The following is a 24513-nucleotide window of genomic DNA, read 5'->3' on the forward strand; positions in this document are numbered from 1 at the left end:
TCATGGAATTTGACAGGTATGATCCGTTTTGAATTTCGCGTCGACGTATGAATACGGTTTTTTGAAATTTCACATTTTTTAATAAAAAGAAAAGGAGTCTCCTTTGAACGCCAATATTACCGTAAAAAGGCAGGCACACACGATCATCATCGGACGACGGCACGCATCGGACGATCGGACGATTAGATTTGATACATTGTTTTCAATTAGAGTGCGCATACCTATACGATCGAAGCGATGCGTGCCGTCCGTCCGATGATGATCTGTGTGCGCCCACCTATCAGACTTTAGAACATTCATCATAAATCAGCTGTCTAGTGGACTATACTACTACCCCGTTCAAACAATCGAACATCTTGAAAATGTATCTTTCCATCAACGTTAGTAGACAGTTGACTATAATACTACCCGTTCAAAAACATTGAACATCTTGAAAATGTATCTTTCTATCAACGTTGTAGACAGTTGCAGCCAGACCTGATAACAGCGCTCACACTCACATTCCGGGACGACACGTCACGGTACGATAGACAGAAAGCTCTATGTTTATTTAGGATATTTTCTAGACATTTTAAATGATAAACCATTTATCAATTTATTTATTTATTTATTTATTTATTTATTTACTTCATTGGCAATTCAGATCATAATTATATAAATAAATATGATTGGGAGAAGACAACAGGCATAGCCCAAAACTGTCTTCTCCCAAATTTTAACAAATAAAAGTTTCAAGAAAATAAGGTTAAGATTTCACTTTCACTTCAAAAAGTCCACTTTCCACTTCAAAAACCAATGACAAAACTAAAATTTTGATTCTGATATTTAAAAACTGATTAAAAACAAAAATATTTCACTCAAAACTCTACAATTAGAAATTTTTGAGTAATTTTGCAAAATTTTGAGAGAACAAAACAACAGGTCAATGTAATTACTGACGCGAGGTCTACTGTTCACAGAACTACTAGTAGAATAATGGAGAAAATAATGAGAATCACATTACCTCGAACATCTTCTGTGCACTAGTGCCGACGAGCATCTTCCTGAGCCTATCACCCAGAGGGAAGAATGTCTTCCAGACCAGAGGTGCCTGCTCCCGCTTGAGGAAAGTGGTCACATTCAGCATGGTGATCATGTCCAGCTTGCCGGCCAAAGCGAGGCTGATCGCGTCGTGCAACAGCTGAGCTCGCACTGTCTCCGGCATCTCGTCGATGCGCGCTGTCAGCATTTCCAGTGTCCAGATCGTAGTTCCACTAGGAACAGACCTGTGAGAATTGACAAAAAATTGTGGAAAAAATTATTTTCGTGGTTGAAAATACCTTCACAGCATTAGAGACCTAGAAAAAGGGCGTCAAATTCAATTGAATTTATTTATTTATTTTTACACACACATACAAGTTTGATACAGATTAACAAGAATACATACAAACAAATTGCAAAGCGACATGAAAAGCAACAACAATACACATTAAAACAATATGAACAGAAAGTGGAGCAAAAAAAGGTGGAGGATTGATGGGTTTTTCAACTATGGTAATCCATGTACTAGGAAAACCTTCAATCCTTGAGAAGATGAAAAAAGGAATCAGGAAAAGTGGATAAACGGTAGATATGAAAGGATTGGATGAGGGGAGATAAATAAGGAAAAGGATGGAAAAAACAATAGGACTAGGTGGTGAAAAAAATATTTGAAGGACTAGATGATTTACAAAGGATTGCAGAATAATAAGCTAGCACACAAGTCAGAAGAGTAAACTTTGAAGAGAAACATCTCATGGAGAGAAGAAATAATTGCATTTGATCCAGGTGTTAATATCCTGTTTTTTATTTTTAATTATTTTCACACGTTGTATACTGTTTGGGAATTATATAATGATTTTACTGCTTAGTGCGCCTCTAAAGAGTCAACTGAACATACCTACCAAATTTGAACGTTTTTGGTCTGGTAGATTTTTAGTTCTGCGAGTGAGTGAGTCAGTCAGTGAGTGAGTGCCATTCCGCTTTATATATATATAGATATATTGAATATAGATGATGTTTTTCAAGTACCGTGTTATCTAATAGAATTCATAAGGACGGCATAATATCGTACGAACAAAAATCGATATGTGTGTGTGTGCGGGGCTTAATTTGACAAATCACTCACCAACATTTGCCGGGTTGACAACAATGTACTTCTCCTTGACGTCCTGCTTCTTGTCGAGTTGATGTGAGGTGGAATTGTGGTTCGGTTTCAGCCACAGAGATGGCATCACAGTCGTCCAATTGAAATAGAAATCATTCGGCTGGATGACCATCACAATCGGGATCCACCAGAACTCATCAGGAGCTGACTGCTTTTTGACCACCTTTGACATGCCTAGACGGGTTTCCAGGCTGTTTACGAAGGGTTCCTGGATGGAAAATTGATAAAATCATGAAATAGAATTATAGTACCTTTAAAATTGATGAAATATTGAAAAACAAGAATACAAATTGTAACGTAACACTACTGTACTAGTTTCGGTGATCACACCAGATTTTCAGGTTATAAAAATTAAATTATTGATAAAATCATATTATTTTTCAAATTATTTCAGAGTTTTCATCATGTGTTATTGCTATGAGAGTAGCATCGTGATAAGGGCAAATTCGTCCAGAGACTCGTGAGATCGTGACTGTAGTCTTAAGCTGCGTACACATATACGCGCATCCAACCAGCACCGAACACGCTCCGCCCTCGTACCGTCCTCGTACCGCCTTCGTTCCTCCATCGAACTACAGTCGCTCCGCCCACGTACCCATCATGAACGTTACGGAAGATGTTAAATCTTCACGCGTTCCCCGGTCGAACAACTGTTGCTCCCCGGTCGATCATCAATCGCTCTGCTGGAGTGACGTTCGGTTGCGGAGCAGAGGGAAAGTCTGTACGCACCTTTAGGCTCAACTCACACTCACGCGACTCAGGTCGAGAAGAGACACGACTCTACTCTGTATCTTGTCTTGATAAATGATCTGCCTGCCTACATAGGGTCTGATACGCTGCTCTACGCAGATGACACTACATTCTTGCACACCAATAATGATCTGAGAGGCCTTATCTAAGAGACGGAGAGTACGATGGAACGAGCATCTCTCTGGTTCAGGGCGAATGGCTTTGTATTGAATTCAGATAAGACAGAAAGAATCAATTTCAATTTGAAATACGGAGCTACTCTCAACGCATCCAGTATAAAATTTCTTGGTGTACATTTAGATCCAAAACTCACTTGGGAGCCTCATGTCAAATATGTAAGCACTAAACTGTGTAGAGAGTGATCTATCTGCTGAGAAGCCTTGTTAATACGGTACCAAAAATATATTTAAGGACAGCATACTTTTCTCTCTTTCACAGTCTCATGTCTTATATGGTATTCTTCTATGGGGAAATTTATTAGGGAGTGATCTATCTGCTGAGAAGCCTTGCTAATACGGTACCAAAAATATATTTAAGAACAGCATACTTTTCTCTCTTTCACAGTCTCATGTCTTATGGTATTCTTCTATGGGGAAATTAAATTTAGCGCACATTAACGATATTCTCCTGCTACAAAAAAAAGCCGTGCGAATAATCACGGAATCACCTTATTTAGAACACTGTAGGCCTTTATTCATGAATAATAAAACTCTCACAGTAATAAATCAGTATATATACCTGTTTTCTGTATTCTATTTTGTTATACACTAAGGAGAATCTGCATCGTTATCAATTAAGAAATACTGTTCACTCTGTCAATACCAGAACAATAGACAGATCTATATTCAATACCAAGATTGTCTAAATCTTTAAACAGTTTTGTAGCAGTTGGGCAAAGGTATATAATAAGTTACCGCTACACCTCCAACAAACACCCCTAAAACTGTTCAAATTGAAAATGCACGATTGGCTGGCAAAAAATCCTTTTTATACATAAAGTGAATTTTACGAGAGCAGAATCAGCATACCTTAATTCTTATTGTTAGCACGTATGAACTAGCTGCTTAATTTTGTGATATTGTCTTTGTTATTTGTAATATTTGGAAAAGTAATCTAAATAGCAATGTAATAGTAACAATGTGTCTCTTAATGTGTGACTGTCTATTTCATATTCTATTTGTGCGACTTTGTCTTGTGCTTTTTTGACTGGCTGACAATAAAATTGTATTTATTTATCAATGGAATGTTAATTCTCTCTCATTTATAAATACAATAGTATTACAATGATCTGTGTAATACACACGTGATTCACAATGGTTTATTTATGTAATATTATTATAATTTGAATATATAACATTTAATATGAATGGGGAGATTTAAGCTTAGCTTGAACTATTCCTCTTTCGAATTTCAATGGTAATGAAGTCCAAAAGGTTATGATGTGTATATCATGCAAGTTTTTTAAATCTTCTTCAACATGTGAATTCAAAATCATAGTTGACCTGAGTGAAAGAGATAGTATCATCCTTGTAATTGCGGGTCACGGTGACCAATGGGATTCTCTCTTGCTTGAGCCACGACTCGGCAATGCTGCTGATTGCATACTCCTTGGGCAGGGTGTTGTCAATGTGAGCCTGTTCAGTAATGGCTGACCAGAAATCGTCGTCTGTGTAGGTTTTGAACTCTCTGGAATCAAGAAAATCCACAAAAATATTGTACAAATTCAGAATAATCGAGATTTAAGTGGTCAGTCATGCTTCATGATATGTGAGTAGCCTATAGTGAAGTCCACTACATTATAACAGTGTTTGTTTAGCAATGGTATTGCTATCCTAGATGACTGAAAATTATTTTTCGCCACACTGCACAGAAAGCAGCTGTTTTCCAGTCCCTACGTAGATCTGAAAGACTTTGTTTGCAGACGACGTCAGAAAAGGGTTTCTTTTCCGGTCTAGGCCAGAAAGTTGTCTCTTTCCAGCCGCTCATGGAAGTAGTTAATAAGTCATTCGCTAGATCGGGCGAGTGTCCACTTTCATCATCAGCTGAAGTCACCATGATTTCAGTTCCAGTTTCGAATCAAACTAATTCGCTTCGCAACCAGTTTTATTCAACTATTCATTGTTGATCAGTGCATTCCGAATTTTCAAAAATGCTTGAAATGACTGTGGTATTCCAAGTAAAATTTTAAAAGAATCTGAAATCCTAACTGCAAATCTTCTACCACTAAAATCAAGAGATAGGTACGATAGCTTAACGAGTATTCTTTATTTTGTATTCTTTATTTATTTTGTCAGCAATACCTGTAGTGTGGCGAAAAATATCGTTCGCACCACGGGCAAAAATGTTTTTCCAGCTCTCAATCTTTTCTAGTCCTCAGCCTACGACCTCGGAAAGCCTAATTGAAAACCGATTTCGAGCTGGAAAAATCTCATTTTCTGCTCTAGGTGCGAAATAAACTATTTAGTTAATTATTCTTAACGGAAATTAATTCTTCACAGCATTAGAAACTGGTGAATTGGGTAGTATTCTAGGAACAGACCTGCAAAAAGGCGTCAAATGTTCGTCTAAAAAAAGAAGAGAGTAGCCGAGAGATAGAGAGTGTTCAGTATATAGTGACGTCCATGTTACAATGGCAGTGTTTCTTTAGCAATAGTATTGCTATCCCTGTCTATCATTCAACAAAGCTGATAGTGCTATATCGCTTTGTTCGGTTAACAGACCGTCTTTTAACAATGTAGAATTAATTTTTAATTAACAAAATATATTTCATCTCAATTATGAAAATTATTCATTATGGAATTATTGAAAAATATAATTTCTAGATTAATAAAATGTAATTAATTATTTTAAACTAGAATGAACAGTTAATATCACATCAATAAACCTGTATCATCTACCGTCTATAGAAGGCATTGACAAGACAGAGGAACGGCAACGTTGATCTGCTATCTTCCTTCACTGCCATTATAACGTGGACCTCACTATAGTATTTGAAAGACTTTATAAGGGAGTAAGGTACACTTAAAACATCAATTTAAGATGTTACTTGGAACACAAAATGTAATTAATTATTTAAAACTAGAAAGAACAGTTAATATTACATCAATAAACCTGTATCAGCTACCGTCTATAGAAGGCAATGACAAGACAGAAGATCGGCAACGTTTTTATCCTATCTTCCTTCACTGCCATTATAACGTGGACCTCACTATAGTATTTGAAACACTGGATAAGGGAATGAGGTACACTTGAAACATTAATTTAAGATGTTACTTGGATCACAAAAAATATTGTACAAATTGAGAATTTCGATTGAATTAGACGTTTTCATGATATGTTTCATCATATGCTTTATGATATATGTAAGTAGCCTTGTATTTAAAACACTGAAAAAGGAACACTTGGAACATCAGGTGCCGTTTGCACAAAAGCCGGTTAAAATTTAACCGTGATTAATTCCACGAGAACTAATCAGAGAAGCCCCGTCTTTTCAACAACGCCTTCTCTGATTGGTTCTCGTGAAGTTAATCATGGTTAAAATTTAACCGGCTTCTGTGCAACCGGGTCTAAGAATCTAATTTTCTTGGAACACAAGAACACATAATGCTCCGTATGCCCTTCTCAACTGTCGAATAAAATAAGTAGGGAGTGAAAAACATATAGGGCCGGTTTCCGAGCTCGGGATTTAGCCAAGTTCTAGACTTTAAACAGCTGGAGTCAGAAAATTGGCTTTCATAAACGGGGCGTAGTCGCAGTCCACGTTTAAATTAAATTTCGAAAAACTAGAAAATTGAACACAAATAAAATAAAGAGAAAAAAGTGTAAATTTTGAGTGATTTTGAATTGTTTAGGAATGTTTCATTTCGTCAAGGAAAAACGTTTCCAATTATAGAGATGAGAAAATAAAGATTTTCATAAAAACTGCGATTACTCCCCGTTTTGGAAAGCCAATTTTCTGACTCCAGCTATTTAAAATCTAGAAAAGCTCAATCCTGAGGTCGGAAACCGGCCCAAAATTGAACAGTTTCATGATGATTATGTTCCATTATATTATTCAAGATAATATCTGATTAGCCTAGCATTCAAAACACTGAATAAGGAACACTTAAAACATTTGCGAAGTTACTTGAAGCACATGAACACTAAGGCTAGGCACACACCAGTTAGTCAAGACAAGACAACAATGATCAGACACGTTCAGTCACAATACTTCACATAGTTGCTTATGACGCAACACACACCGATTAGTCATTGAAATTAGACGTGTCTCCATAAGCAACTATGTGAGGTATTGTGACTGAACGTGTCTGATCATGTCTTGTCTTGACTTGACTAACTGGTGTGTGCCTAGCCTAAAGGAGCAAACGAGAACTGGAATTGAAATACCGAAATGTAGTCAAATATCACGAATTCATCCGTAGGAAAGCATATTATCACTAAATTCCACCAAATACTGTATCAGAAGACAATCATGCCATGTTTATTCATGTTGTTTCTTACCTATTCGCCAAGAAGTTCTGAATTCCAAGCTTCAGAGTTGGCATTGTAAGTGTGTACTCAAGCATATGCAGGAATAGTTGACCTACAACAAGGATAAATTAATATCAATCAGCTGATCCAGAGTTTATGACCATTTTTAAAATTTGATTGAAGCAATAAATCCATCAATTTATTCGATTATTATAGTCTCATGATTGTGGAGATCTATCTCAACAAAATTTATTATCACTTTGAATGAAAAAGAATAAGAAATTTGCATTATATGAATAATTACCACATTATCAACTTCTCAACTACACAAAAAGTTATTATCACTTGTCTGCTTCTGGAGATATGATCATTTAATGGACTGTATTCATTACACTTTCGAGTGAATTTTGTCACTTAAATAAGCACTATATATAGTATGAGAGGAAAAGGTGTGCCAGAGAAGAATGCTCGATTGGTGCAGGAGATATATACAAGGGAGCCATCACTCCAGTGAGAACCAGTGTGGGAAGGACCCAGAGTTTCCTGTGCAAGTTGGCCTTCACCAGGGTTCAGCACTTGGCTCATATCTGTTTGATCTGCTCATGGATGTCGTGGGTGCTGCAGTCAAGAGGCCAGCACCATGGTGCATGCTATTTGCAGATGACATCGTGCTCTGTGAACCTACCAAAGATCAGTTGGAAGAAAGGCTGGAAATCTGGAGCAAGACTTTGGAGGAAAGGGGACTGAAAATTAGCCGATCAAAAACAGAGTACGTGGTATTGGGAAACAATGATGGGCTACCCTTACAGCTTGAAGGAAACCAACTCCAACCAGTTGCAAGTTTTGAGTACCTGGGTTCAAGTGTACAGAGAGATGGAGGGCATGATACAATTAATGTATTTGTGATCATCATCATAAATGTTTCTACATTTAATTTCTTATTTCCAATATTAATTTGTTTAGTTGTACTTCAAATTTTCTTTGTTTTTCAAACGATTAATGTAATGGAAGCAAAATGGATCATTGATCTGTTGCTTCCACATATTCTTGTTTTCAATAAATAAATAAATAAATAAATAAATAAATGATGTAGAAATACAATAAAGAATAAATTGTGGATGGATGAAATGGAGAAAAATGAGTGGTGTTCTTTGTGATAAGAGAGTGAATTGTCAAATGAAGGGAAAGTGTATAGATCAGTTGTGAGGCCAGCTATGCTGTATGGAACAGAAACATGGCCCATTTCAAAGAAACAGGAACGAAAGATGGAAGGACTGAGATGAGAATGTTAAGATGAATGTGTGCGGTTACAAGAAGAGATAAAATAAGAAACGAATTGATCAGAGGCACTGTAAAAGTTGGACCACTGGGAAAGAAAATGCAGGAGTTGTTTGGGCATGTGCAGCGACGGGAGGAGGATTATGTTGAACGAAGAGTGCAGGATTTGGTTTTGGATGGTGCGAGAGGACGAGGTAGACCTAGGATGAGGTGGGGTGATAGAAAAGCGGCTGACTTGTGGGAGAGTGGTTGGAGGAGAGAGGAAGCATTGGATAGGGCTTTGTGGAGAGGCAGACTGAGAGAAAGGAATGCCGACCCCATTTGAATGGGATAAGGCACAGCCAAAGAAGAAGAAGAAGGAGAAGAAATAAGCACTATATAATAACAAATCATCATTATATAAACTGAAAGATGGAACTAGAAGAATTCTATGCATACCTTTGAGAACGGCCATCTGGCTCTTGATGAGCTCCTTGGTGTAGGAATGAGGCTTGGATAACTCAAGGAAGAGACTGTGGTATTTGGTGACATGCCAGTCGTAGACCGATACTCCCTCGGGGTCCACCTGGTCTAGTCCAAGGGGTACGCCGTTCTACAAGAGAGCATATAAACAATTATTACCCAACCATCCATTAATCTATCTTGGGTCATCCAACCAAGTTCAGTCTAACTGATTAGTCTGAATAACGATTATCGCTTGATATATACTCAAGACTGTGCAAAGGCTAGAAATAAACTTTCTACTGGTGATATTTTTCAGAGTTTTTCGATTTGTATATCATCAAGCCATCAAAATGAGAAAGTTTTCTTAGGAAAACATTTTTTCCCGATCATTGCTCTCTGAGATATGTGCGCCTAAAGTTTAAATTTTTGAGACAGAACATTTCAAATTCGGTAAGAGATTCAGAGGATAAATTCTTCATGGTATTGTTGATTGAATAAAACAAAAAGTTTCTGGAAATATCAATTTTTGAGAATGTTCATCAATTTACTAAAAATTATGAGAAATAACTCAACTAAAAGTCACTTTTCCAAAAGTATTTGTGAAATTTCTTTGTTTTTCATGGTGGAGGTTAAATACATTAACTTCACATGTTAATTTTTCAAAGAATAAAATATTAGTCAATTATCTACGGTATTAGATTGGGAGAATGTAACTTCTTTTAATAAATAAATAGAAAATACCTGTTTAGCGACAATGGAAGCCAGAAAGCTTGCCACAGACATGGGAACAGCTGTTGAGTTCTGTGGAGTAGCCAAGTGTAACAGCCACTGTGTGGCGGCTGCCTTGGCCAGCCTATGAGACAGCCAGTAGCTGTTTCCGTTCATCAGATCACTTTCCCTGTTCAAAATCACAACAAAACAACTGTCAACAACCAAAAACATCAACATATTGCAAAGAAATCATCGAAATTCTTGAATGAAAATAATAGGAACAATGAGATAACAGATAACAGAGACTATTGATAAAAACAATGGGATAGTAAGTAGCTGTTTCCGTTCATCAGGTCACCTTCTTTGTTCAAAATCACAACAAAACAACTGTTAAAACCCGAAAAACATCAATAGTTTGCAAAAAAAAAAAAACTAAATTATGAATGGAGAGAATAGAAACAATGTGATAACAGATGACATAAATTATTGATAAAAACAATGGGATAGTAAGTAGCTGTTTCCGTTCATCAGGTCACTTTCTTTGTTCAAAATCACAACAAAACATCAGTCAAAACCCGAAAATATCAATATTTTCAAAGAAATCATCGAAATCATAGTCAATCAAAATTAATGAAAATCGTAGTAGAAACGATGAGATAACAGATAACAGAGATTATTGATAAAAACAGTGGGATATTGAGAATGACTCCTGACCAGAATGACTTCTGTATAGTGGTAGAAACGTTTTTTCTTGTTTCATTTCACTTTCATAATTTCATTTTATTATTGCTGTGTTTATTTTTCCTGCTATCTAAAATCGTGTTTAAATTTTCTGTAGTGTATATTTTCAGAGAGAATTTTCGTAAAAACTTTTAATTTCTTTCAATATTGTATTAATATTGCATTTTTGATTGTTTTACTTGTATTATTTTTAAGAGAGCAATATTATGGGTTATTATCCTTGTGCTCTCATATGTAGGCTATCTCGAATAAATATAATAAATAGCTGTTCCGTTCTTAAGGTCACTTCCTTTGTTTCAAAACATTTGTCAACCCTCGAAAAACATTAATAGTTTGCAAAGAAATCATCGAAATTCATGAATGAAAATAATAGAAACAATGAGATAACAGATAACAGAAATTATTGATAAAAACAATGGGATAGTAAGTAGCTGTTTCCGTTCATCAGGTCACTTTCTTTGTTCAAAATCACAACAAAGCAACTGTCAAAACCCGAAAATATCAACATTTTTCAAAGAAATCATCGAAATTCATGAATGAAAAGGATATAAACAATGAGATAACAGATAACAGAGACTATTGATAAAAATATGGGATAGTGAGTAGCTGTTTCCGTTAATCAGGTCACTCTCTCTGTTCAAAATCACAACAAAAAAACTGTCAAAACCCGAAAATATCAACATATTGCAAAGAAATCATCAAACATCCATAAATGAAAACGATAAGATGTGGATTCCACTCATCAGGTTTAAAATCACATGTAATAACAACTCTCAGATACTAAAAACAATCAGGACTGTCGTTTTTCTTTAAGGCTGCAGTTAATATGAATAAAAATATAAATCTGTGTACCCTTTCAAATATGTCACGATATTTTTCGGCTACGAATGACTTGAAAATGACATTAGTAGCCGAAACATGTCGTGACAAAATAATTCAAGAGGGTACTCAGATTTATATGTTTACAATCCAGGACTGTATATAGTGGAATGATCTAAGAGCTATGATTCAAACGACATTCTATTTGTTTCTCATGAATTTGAGTGATAAATTTCCCAACATCAATAATATGTTCGCTTAACTTGAAACTATTTTTGAACAACTTGTTGACAACTGTGGTGTAAACGTGGCTTAACACAAAAACTTATACCATAATATGATTGTGAAGATTGTAAACTTTTATTAATATCCTTGAGGCTGGTTTTCGCGCTCGGGAGTTGGCTAAGTTCTAGACTTTAAACAGCTGGAGTCAGAAAATTGGCTTTCCGAAACGGGGCGTGGTCGCAGTTTTTATGATAATCTCTATTTTCTCATTTCTATGATATTGGAAACGTTCTTCTTTGACGAAATGAAACATCCCTTCAGCTGAAACTTCACACTATTTTCTCTTTATTTTATTTTGTGTTAAATTTTCTAGTTTTTCGAAATCCTATTATATTTAGCGAGCAATTTCTGTATATCTGTTTATATATTTATATCTGGTTATATGTTTATTTATGTTCAACGAATCTCGAAAACGGCTCTAACGATTTTCACGAAATTTGAAAAGTAGTAGGTTTATGATATCAAAATTCGATTGCACTAGGTCTCATCCCTAGGAAAACTCGCTGAAGGACATTGAAAGGATAATTCATCCTTGGCTGAAACAGCTGTAGATAGTAAAAAAGTGAGTGAGCGAGTGAGTATGTGAAAAATCAAAATATCGCTTCCCCGAAATTCATAAGATGACATAATAGCCAGCTGTGAAATATAAACACGATCGTTTCAAGGTCCCCTGAGTCCAAAAAAGTGGTTTTTGGGTATTGGTGTGTGTGTGTGTGTGTGTGTGTGTGTGTGTGTGTGTTGTGTGTGTGTGTGTGTGTGTGTGTGTGTGTGTGTGTGTGTGTGTGGTGTGTGTGTGTGTGGTGTGTGTGTGGTGTGTGTGTGTGTGGTGTGTGTGTGTGTGTGTGTGTGTGTGTGGTGTGTGTATGAGTGTATGTGCGTCTGTGTACACGATATCTCATCTCCCAATTAACAGAGTGACTTGGAATTTAAAACTTGAGGTCCTTACACTATGAATATCCGGCACGAACAATTTCAATGAAATGCAATTGAAGATGGCTGCTAAATGGCGAAAATATTGTCAAAAACAGGGTTTTTACAATTTCCTGAAAACGGCTTCAACGATTCTGATCAAATGTATACCTAAAATACTCATTGATATGCTCCATCAACTGCCACAAGTCCCATATCTGTGAAAATTCCAGGTGCTCCGCCCCATCTATGCAAAGTTGATTAAAGATCCTCAATTATCAGGCTTCAGATACAATTTGAACAGAAAATTTAAGTGGGAAAGATTGAGCATGAAAATCTCTACAATCAATGTTCAGTAACATTTTCACCTCAAATTTGAAATAAGCTCGAAATTCGAGAAAATGTTATTATTTCAATTGCAAACTGTTGGGAACTGTTGATTCTATTAAATCATTTACTATGAAGAGATAGCAGACTTCATGTGTCTGCAGCGTTATAGTCCTGTCACCAGCTGACTCAGATCTTAGAATAGTGGACTTGAGATGCGCGTGAACACTAGCGTCAGGTGATCAATTTTCATAACGGCAAGGAAAGTTGTGTGAGTGCGCCACACCAGACTTTTTCTATGGTTATTGCAGTACCACCCAGGACCTCCTCAATACCTTTATTTATTTAGGAGGTCCTGGTACCACCATTACTCTTAACTCCACAATTTTCAACACTTTTTGAACACTAATGTTGTCAAAAACAGGGTTTTTCGCGATTTTCTCAAAAACGGCTCCAACGATTTTGATTAAAGTTATACCTAAAATAGTCATCAATAGGCTCTATCAACTGCCACAAGTCACATATCTGTAAAAGTTTCAGGAGCTCCACCCCATCTATGCAGAGTTTGATTTTAGATTCTCAATTATCAGGCTTCAGATACAAATTAAACAAAAAATTCCGGGTGGAAAAGATTGAGCATAAGAATTTCTACAATCAATGTCCAGTAACATTTTCACCTAGAATTAAAATAAGCTCGAAATTCGAGAAAATGTGATTATCCAATGCAAACTGTTGGTAACTGTTGATTCTATTAAATGATTCACTATGAAGAGCTAGCAGACCTTAGCGTTATTGCCCTGTCACCAGCTGGCTCATATCTTTGAATAGTAGATTGAGATGCGCGGTAACACTAGCGTCACGTGATCAATTTTCATAACGGCAAGGAAAGTTGTGTGAGTGCGCCACACCAGATTTTTTTGTTTGACAAACAGTGATTGTCCAAACTTGTTAAAATGTTTGTCCCTGATCTCCTCAACAAACATGTTTGCCGAACATGTATGTCGAAGAGTTGTTCAGTGTGAACACGGCTTTAGAAGATTGTTTTATTCTATGTCGCAATGTTTACGGTTCTCTTACTTGAACATTTGCAGTCCCCAAGCATTGATATAGTTGTCTGAGGTGTAGTTAGGGAGCGCCACCATGTGAGTATTGGCAGAGGATACGGTCTGGACAGGAAGATCTCTAGAGAGACGATCACAGACGGCAGGAACTGCTTAGCCTTTGTCAGCGCTCTCATGAAGTCTTGCCTACCCCAAATTCCAACAAAGACTCCATCTATGGGGTTAAAAATACCTTGAGATGATAATCCTAGAGATTGAAGAAATATCAATTGTTAGCTATTGAAATGGAGCTGTAGTTATGTTAACCTTCTAGTCGTGACCCCGAGTCTCAGGGACCCGGGCAATTTTTATTTTAGTTATAATTTTGCTTCCGATTGCTTTACTGTCTATTGTGACCCATGCAAATTCATGTCAGTAGACACTTGAACTTGATGTAGAGTGTTAGTGGTCTGTGACTTGTTGTTTTCGTGAAATTATGTTTCTGGGTCCCAGGGACCCAAGGGTCACGACTAACGTAACTTTTTTCGTTTTTTTCAAATGCACATTTTTATGCAATAGTAATTGGATTCAAGCAGTCAATATGTTATTTTGAACAGATACTTCGAAGAATGTACAAATGACTTCTAGATCTCTATTTCAATGACCAATGAACTTTAGGTGATTCCGGGAATTCTAAACCTCCCCTAAAAGTGAGCTTTAGGAGACCTTACATATTTTCAATGTTTCTAGTAGTGTTTCATGTAGGTTTTAGGATTTATAATAGTATTCATCACCACTATAATTGCATAAGTCTTGCAGAGATTTTGCAACATGAAATTGAGGGTAGGGTAAAACTACCCTAAGAGTGAACTATGACCTTTCAATTTTTTTCCTATCTTTCTGGTAGTGTTGCATGTGAGATCCATCATAGTATTCTTCACTATAATTTTAGTTCATTTATATAAAATAATAACCAAACGTTACTTTTCACTACCCTAAAAATGCAAGGTTCTCAAATTTATTTTTATAATTATGATAAAGATCGATTTTTGCTTTACATAAGCTCTCAATGCGTTCATCAAAACCCTTGAACATATTAGAATCATAGAATAACATTATATCTTAGAATATATATAAATATTCAATATGAAAGAAGCGGGTCCCTGAGACCCAGGGACACGACTAACATTAGAAAAAAATAGGGTCACGACTAGAAGGTTTTAATCAAATTCTTCCATTATGATAATTATGGATCCTACTATAGTGAGATTAACTTTGGTAGTATTTTATCAATACTGCAAGCGAATAAAAATTTGCAATTTCAACTAAATTTAGTAAGTTTGAATAAAATTTGAACAAATTGAATTAGCAAAGTACCAGACTCCATGTAGCTGGAACGGACTGCTACAAAGTCTGAGACAAGGAGACCCAATGAGTTGACAGACATCAGAGGAGTTCTGTTAAACTGATCCCTCACTACTGAGCCGTCACTGGTCCTAAGATTAGATAAGATGAAATAATTCATTCATAAATTATAATGAAGGACTGAAAAAATGGCATATGAAATTGCATTGGGCACATGTTATTGTGTCAATAGTTTTTCATTTTCATTGTGTGAACTAGATGAGATATTCTAAAGGTGCGTACAGATATACGCGCCGCGAACATGAGCAATTAACTTTTAATCAGCTGACTATTATCTGTATTTTTACAGAAACGGTAAGATACAGATATAAAAAGCTTGGCATCAGCTGACAAAGCTGGCATTAGCTTGTTGAATATGTACGCACCTTAAGGTGCGTACAGATTTACGCGTCGCGAACATGAGCAATTCACTTTTAATCTTGCTTTTCATATTTATATCTTATACTGTTTCTGTAAAAATACAGATAAAGTCAGCTGATTAAAAGTGAATTGCTCATGTTCGCGGCGCGTATATCTGTACGCACCTCTAAGTTTACTACATTTGTAGACTTGATTACATTGATTCATTGAGATTCTTTTTCCAATGAAATTTATTCCTATTCAACTTTCATTTAGATGCTGCAAGCTGGAAACACATACCTACTTAGTCTCGGTTGCACAAAAGCCTGTTTAATTTAATTATGATGGAGGATGTGTCAGGTTTATTTATGTATTGATTTAATTGAACGAAATCAAGTGAGTTACAAAGATATACATAATAAAAATTAGTCTTTTGTACGGTTATGTAGAACAGCAGAACAGTTGCACCATAGGATGTGAGTAGATATATCGGGGACCGAGCTTCGCTCTGGAGTAGAAAAGCATAAAAAATGTATTACGAAAGAAGAAATTATAATAACATCCATACAGAAAAGTTCCATCTAATAACAGAAAATTGACAATACTTCCCAGAGGAATGCAAAAATTTCCCTCACAAAGGCCCAGTTGCACAAAAGCCGGTTGAATTTCAATCCTGACTAACTTCACGTGAACCAAATCAGAGAAGACCATTTCAAAAAGATGGATCTACTGGAATTAATCTGGATTAAAAATAACCCGGCTATTTTCCAACCGGCACTAAGTACCTGATTGAATGATGACAAAAGATCAACAGCTGAGTCATAATTTTGACACAGTTCCACACACATGAACTCGCTCACTCACTTCCATCACTAACAAACGACGAAATAATTATTATCAGATGTTTTTCCAAGGATGAATAATTTTGAAAAATGAATGGATGAATAATAAAATCTTTTTAATGTCCTTCAGCGAGTTTCCTCAGGGATGAGACCTAGTGCAATCTTTTTCAACTTTGTATTGAGGATTATTATTTTTGTAGTGGCGAAATAAAATTTGATTTGATTTCTGATTTAGTGCAATCGAATCTTTATATTATAAACCTACTATGTTCTGAATTTCGTGAGAATCGTTAGAGCCGTTTTCGAAATCCGGTGAAATACAAACATATGAACATCTAAACATCCAAACATCTAAACAGTTAAACAGAGGCTGCTCGTTAAATAGTATAGGATAATGAAGAAAAACAATTACTTTGTTTACTTACACGTTGGATGTGTCAGTTTTTACCATACATGTTAGTATGTGATGCTCCCTCTTGTGAGACACAGAAAGCTCCACCCACGTCTTGTATTTTGGGTCGTCGAAACAAGGGAATACAGTTCTGGCTTTGCCCGGTTTCAAGTTCAATACCACAAACCAGCTGAAAACAATCAGAGAACCGTAAAATTATCAATCAAAAACTAAGATAAAGTTTGATTCCACTATAAAATGGTTAACAAAAAAAAAAGCTGTTGCAATTTGGAACATAAACGACCTATATACATACGTACAAAGGGATATCTCGTATGATATATTTTCTCTATGGTATAACCATAATGATACAGTATCACAACAGAATGATACTGTATCATGATACACATGATACAGAATCCACACGATATGATACACACATTTTATACTTGAAGAAATAATTAATTATATAAATATGGCGTGGAATAGTATAATGGCTATAAGCACTATTGTTTTCAATTTCCATTTCGTTGATTTTTAAAAAGTTTTCCAAATAGTAGATCTTTTAAAACCCTGAAGATGGCGTGTATCACTGAAACTAGTTATTTTTATTTGTATCTTGATCTATTATTTTATTAATTTCAACAAGGGTACTATAATTCTATTTTATGAATCAAAATTAGTAGCCCTGAATAATTCATACATTATCATAATTCATATAATTCATCCAAATAGTAATTTTTCTAGTAATATTAATAATTTTGTTGAACGTTTTCAATTAATGAATTTCCATTCGATTCTAAGGAAATAGAGTCAAGACAACAAATATTATACAATAGATATGGTACTATGATAGCATATTATTTGCAAGATATTAGGCTACCTTTTCTCGTTGGTTCAAGCATCCAAATAGTAATTTTCGTGGAACGTTTTCAATATTAATAAATTTCCATTCCATTCCAAGTAGCAACACTTTGCAAGTAGTAATTTGTTTCACTTGCCCTAATCATCATTTGTTTCTAATATTTTACTTAGTTAGGCTGATTGCAAAAAGATCAACATTTATTCTACTGTACGTGGTTATAATTCTAGTATTTTCTGATTATGCAGTTGTAAATTTATTTAAACTATTAAATTTTTTTTAAGTTGATAAGTAAACTTTTTTGTTGTTATGAGCAAGTGAAATAAAAATATTCTATTCTATTTTCTAAAAATATACAGTCAAGACAGCAAAGATATGGTATAGCTTATAATTTGCAAAAAATATTCCACCTTTTCTCGTTGGTTGTAGCATCCAGATAGTAGTTTTCGTAGAAGGTTTTTGAAGGATCGTTTGAAAGCTCTCCATCGAAAGACAAGTCCAGCTGATACATGTGATGACGATGCAGGTTCTGAGAGAGAAGAACAGTCAGTTCATCCTTATCTCGTTTGATTCCGGTCACTGTCAACGATCTGTGAATATAAACAATTTTTTGTAGCTCTCACATGTTTAGTTTGTGGAGCTCACAGACACTACACCTTTTCCAACTGTATTTGAGAAAATATCAATTGTAATTGAAAATAGTGTTTTGTATTTGAGAAAACGTCAGATGTAAATGAGAATAGTCGATTATATATTGTGAAGTCATCACTTGTAGTTGAGAATAGTGAATTTTATTTGAGAAAGTATCATTTCAATTGAGAACATACGAATTGAAATCGAGAAGTTGTCAGTTGTAATTGCGAAATGATTTTAAAAAACCAGTGCCCAGTACTTATATGCTTTATAAACTGTACTTATAAAAAGTTAATATGACAATATATTAATATTCCAATAAAACGTTTAGTTTTTGAATAGAAAATTATTTTCAAGACCCAAAATCCATTGAAGAATTGCCGAATTGCCTCATCAAGATATTCAATCGATTGATGATTAAGTTAAATTGCACCTTGAACATAGAGAATTATCTTCATCAAGTGCAGAATTTCACAAAATGTTTGGAGACAAAAGTCGTGTTGCCAATACATACATAGAAATGATACTCATTAATCATTCGTAAACAGTACAGGGGAAATAATTTCACTATTGAAAATATTAATTTGCCCCCATGCAAAGCCTATGGTAATTATTGGAATGGTATAGAATACATAGTACAGAATTCTTTCCTGCTCAAATCAAACCTGTACTGTAGGCTACAGAAGAGCCACGACATGTCATTTGGAAAATTTTCTCATTTTCAATTGATGTCTTCTCATTTACATCTGACTTGAAGTGGGATAGCCACGTGGAAAAGCTCCAAAAAAGACAGTATCATACTCTCTTCGCTCTGAGAACTGTAAAGGCAAATTCAAATATTACGACAGCTCTAAGTGTCTATCATGGATATTCCTATCATTGATTAGATTAGTATTCTATTTTGGGGTCAGGAAGGAACTATTTGAACACGTGCTTCAAAATGCAGAGGAAAAGCACTTCGGGTTGTTGAGGGAGTGAGTCCTTCTTCTTCCTGTAAACCTATACTCAGGAGACTCCAGCTTCTTTCTGTTCCAGCTATCTATTTCTTGGGAGTGGTTTCTTTTGTGTTTAAAAATTCAGAAATTTCAATGTCGACCGAATTAATCATGCATACAGAATCGAGGTAGAAATGCATGTTGTTCCAGCTTTCAATTATAGACTCTCTCTGCTTGAAAAAGGACCGTATCATTCAGGATTGAAGTTTTATAATTGTATTCCAGAGATATTAGGTTGTGTGGTGGTTATAAAGTGTTTTATCTAAGATAACCAGGACATTGGTAGAGGCATGTCCCTATACAATAGAGGAGTGCTGCAACGCATTCTCAGGATCCCGATCCTGAACTTGACATGTTGCATAGCCACTTGAGAATTGCTCAAAAATGTGTGGCTTTACGCAACTAATTGTAATAATAATAATAACATTCTCTCAATTATAAGTGACTATTCTCAAATACAATTGATACTTTCTCAAATTAACTTGATACTTTCTCAAATAAAATTGGAAAAGGTGTAGAATACTATTGTTCATAATTATAGTTCTGTCTTTTAGTTGAAGCTGTGGATCGTTCAGTTCTAATAATATGTCTCCAAGGGCCATTTGCACAGTCTAAGCTTAAACTAGATTTAGTCATCTGGAAGCTTAAACTCAAAATGAATCACATTATAATGAACAACCCTTGATATGGATTTAATCCAGTTTGAAATGAAATTTAGTTTAAAATGAAACTGTGTAAACTGCACTAACTCGAATGTTTTATAGTTGAATTGATAACAAGTTACCTCTTCCTAGATTCACTTGGGGTACGAAGAGATTCGAGCTGAGGTCAGGTCGATGTGTCTCGGCCAATGACAGTCGAGCTCAAACTTAATGGTCAACAGTTAAGGGCCAATCATAGGGCTTCATTCGCACTTTATTTTCGATGTTCAAGCTCTCAGTTTATTCCGCTGCTTGATAGTTAAGCTTTTGGTTCACAAGAGATTGATAATGGTGTAACAACAGCAACTAGTGTTTCAAATTGGTTTGATAAATTAGTGGTTTAGACAGTGAAGTGTTGTGTTTCTTTTCTGGCTCAAAATTTTGCAAAATTACTCAAAAATTTCCAATCTGTAGAGATTTGAGTGAAATATTTTTGTTTTTAATCAGTTTTAAATATCAAAATTCAAAATTTTTAGTTTAGTCTTCAGTTTTGAAGTGGAGATTGGACTTTTGAAGTGAAAGTGAAATCTTAACCTTATTCTTTTTGAAACTTGTATTTGTAAAAATTTGGGAGAAGACAGTTTTGGGCTATGCCTGTTGTCTTCTTCCAATCAAATTATATTTATTATAATTATGATCTGTAATTACAATGGAATAAAATAAATAAATAAATATAAAGTCGTTTTAATTCAATATGGATACCTACCACAACATCATCTTCTTAACAACACAGAAAATTGATTATTAATTTGAATGATCCAAAAACATTTTATAACAGAAACTGAATAGTGATTGAATAAACTCAAGATTCAATCTAGCTAAAGAATCATCCATCGCACTATAGGGGATTCACGTTATAAAAGTAAGCACCGGATAACATTGGTTTGCAATCCTTGACAAACGAGATTCAGCTCATAATTTTCTAACTCGGAAAACTTCACCTACTGAAATCTTGAGTAATTTAGAATAGAACTATAACCACCCTCAAAGACCTTGAAGAGATATAGACCCACAATGCCTATGCCTTCCAATGGATAGCTCTCACTTGAAATGAAGGCCGCCATTTGGGTATTTTAGCACGAGATATTAATATATAACTAGCCGTCAGGCTCGTCGCTCGCCATATCCGTCTAGCCAGGGGGCCGCCCCCTGGACCCTGACTGGATCGTCCAAGAATGAGATCAGCAGGCTCGCTTCGCTCGCCTGCATTTTCATTTGAGCATTTATCATATGTTTGGACGATTCAGTCGGGGGTCCAGACTAAGAGTCTGGATAATGGATATGGTGAGCGAAGCGAGCCTGACGGCTAGTAATAATATTCCAGGATTGAAAGTAGCAGTGCCCAATCATTTTCCCGCGATAAATGCATTTAAATCTTCAACTTGGTGCAAACCTAACAAAGTCAACTCAAACTTAATGCAACCTGACAAAATTATTAAATTTAGTTGCCAGTTAACAACTGTTTCGAAGAGGTGTACTCTATCTAGATTATAGTTCTATAGCAACATATGATATATGATATGGAGATTTCAATTAAATGGAGAGATTGGGAGAAGAAGAATATACATGCTAAAAGACGAACTTAAAAAACCTTAAAAACACCCTAGAGTTGAAATATTTCCAAAAGAGTCTTAGTTGCGCCTCTAAGGGCCAAGAACATACCTACCAAATTTGTACGTTTTGGTCCGGTAGATTTTTAGTTCTGCGAGTGAGTGAGTGGGTGAGTGAGTGAGTGAGTCAGTCAGTCAGTCAGTGAGTGAGTGCCATTTCGCTTTTATATAAATATAGATACAGAAATTGCTCGCTTAATATAATAGGATATATTCCGTCATTCGGAGGAGACGATAAGCCGTCGGTCCGACTACCTAAAAAGTAGTTGTATCTGTCATCAACATCCCTCTCACTCATTACTCACGCACAAGCCTAGAGAGTATGTGGGCATCAGATTATTATTATTATTATTATAAAGATAATCAAATGGATAAATATTGTCATATAATGGATGAATTTCAATAGATATTGGATTGAATAAAAGGATAAATTGATTTTAATAGATAATAGATAAATGTTCAATAGACAGATGAATGATTGATGAGGATCGTAGTATCCTATTATATTAAGCGAGCAATTTCTGTATATATCTGGCTATTTTTATATCTGGTATGTTTCACGGATCTCGAAAAGCTCTAACGATTTTTACGAAATTTGGAACGTAGTAGGTTTATGATATAAAAATTTGATTGCACTATGTCTCATTCTTTGGAAAACTCGCTGAACGACATTAAAAGGATAATTAATCCTTGGAAAACAGATGATAATCGTCGTCTCTCGATAACAGAAGATGCGTGTGCCTGTGTGGGAGAGAGACAGAATATTCCAGCTGTGTAATCATAATCAATCAGCGAGAAATTTTATCTAGCAAGACAATTCAAACGATTTGATCAACATAATCTGATTTGTTGACTTGACATGATAATCCTAAACTAGAGTATATCATAATTTTGAAAGTTGATCATTATTTGACAATATTTCAAGTGATTAGTGAGTGTTATTTTGTTATTCAATTTGGTTTGTATATAATCTAAATTATAATTTTTTTTTGGTTTTCAAATGTTTGAACAGAAAATTGAACCTGAATTCAAGTGTATGGAACATAACCTACTTTCTGGACTATTTATAGCGTATAAATCAAAATTCGGGAAAGAAACAGTTTTGGGCTGTGCCTGTTAGTACTTCCTCAATCATTTTAAAGAGTTGTGTTTAGTTTATTAGAAGTCGATGAATAAAAATAACGAGCGAAACTCGGTGCCCCTATATTGGAAATTGATGTGATGAATCCAATTGAGAAATCCTATGACAAATATGAGTGAATAAATTAATTTTACTCACGCCTCCTCTTTCGAAGAATCGTCCTCCTCACTGGACGTATCCAAATCTGCAAGTCTCGTGATCTTCACATCCTGCTCCTTGACATTCAACCCAGGATCGGCGTTCAGCTTGATCTGGGAAGGACCCTGGTCCTCGGAGAAGCCCGACAGGACGATGTCTATCCTGACGCGACCTGTGAAGAGGGCCTCGCCCGCGTAGGGGTTCAGGTCTAACCTGTAGCCACCTGGGCGCACTTCCAGGTGCTTTTCAGGTGCAGGGCTGGAGGTGCTCAGGTGTAAGAGAAGGGGCAGTAGGTGGAGGCTCAAACCCAATCGCTTCATGGCCTGAAAAAGTTTGATTTATAATTATTATAATTAAACGAAAATCCAAATTAAATGCTGTAATTCACCCCGAAGACTTCTGCTACTGCAAATATTGACAACAGGGTAAACAGCTAGATGGATATTCGATGAGCGCTACTATGAAAAAAATGATTTGCCAGCCCGGGAATCGGACCCGGTACCTCCCAATTGCTATAGTGAGGTCCACGTTATAATGAGAGTGGATAAAGATAGAAGAATAGCGATGCTGATTTCTCGCATTAATAATTATATTTCTACCTGTCAAAAACATAATTGGCATCGTTGTGGACCTACAAAAGGATAGTACCACCGGCTTTGGCGAATGATAGACAAGGATAGCAAAACAAATTTGATCAAATACTGTCATATAACGTGGACCTCACTATAGTCAGGTATGCTCACCTGCACACCAAACGACGATCCTAGATGGCAGCGCTCATTTTATTAATTAATCATGAATTAATTAATTAGTTAATTGATTAATTATTATTCATGAATTAGCATTTGAATGAATTCAACATCTCATTAATTTCCATCTGAAGTATATTTACTGGTGAAATTTTGATTCTAGGTATATTTTGAAAATCTGGAGAGAATGGTTGGTTCCACTCCAAGCCAGTTTACACCCATCGATTTTTTGCTGTCAGGCAAATTACTGAAGACAGTAGAAGAAGAAGAGGACAGTAGGGGAAGAAGAAGAAGAAGAAGGAGGAGGAGGAGAAGAAGAAGAAGAAGAAGAAGAGAAGAGAGAGGGAGAAAACAAAGAAGAAGAAGAGGAGGAAGAGATGAAGAAGAAGAAGACAAAGACGAGGAAGAAGAAGAAGATAAAGAAGGAAAAGTAGAATAAGAAAAAGAAAAGAGAAGGAAGAAAACAGATGGAAAGAGGAAATAAACAATCATAATAATCTCAATGTGGTATAATTTCCAGTCTCTAATAAAATAACCACCATAATCATCTTATTTCCAGTTTTTTTTTATTAATTCCAGCCTCATAAAAAAAGATACGAAAAAAGATGATATGACATGATTTATTCTCCATTTCATTCTCTACAACTTTTATCTTATACATTATTACCGAAAAATCAACAATAACATCAGAATTCACGAAAAACTGAATCAATGTACAGATTAGTTAC

General features: G+C 35.5%; 1 protein-coding gene across 1 annotated transcript; it reads right to left on the minus strand.

Moving 5' to 3' along the window:
* Positions 1-976: 976 nt before the first annotated feature.
* Positions 977-23365, minus strand: LOC120352823 (aminopeptidase N-like). The gene is given in 13 exon segments (XM_039435104.1): positions 977-1228; positions 1231-1265; positions 2147-2393; positions 4438-4621; positions 7436-7517; positions 9122-9275; positions 9869-10025; positions 13997-14063; positions 14066-14227; positions 15337-15455; positions 16991-17146; positions 18229-18408; positions 23037-23365. Coding segments are annotated over 13 exon segments (2097 nt in total). The 5' UTR covers positions 23357-23365; the 3' UTR covers positions 977-994.
* Positions 23366-24513: the final 1148 nt, after the last annotated feature.

The sequence above is a fragment of the Nilaparvata lugens genome, chromosome 8, assembly GCF_014356525.2.
Source record: "Nilaparvata lugens isolate BPH chromosome 8, ASM1435652v1, whole genome shotgun sequence".
Classification (NCBI taxonomy): domain Eukaryota; kingdom Metazoa; phylum Arthropoda; class Insecta; order Hemiptera; family Delphacidae; genus Nilaparvata; species Nilaparvata lugens.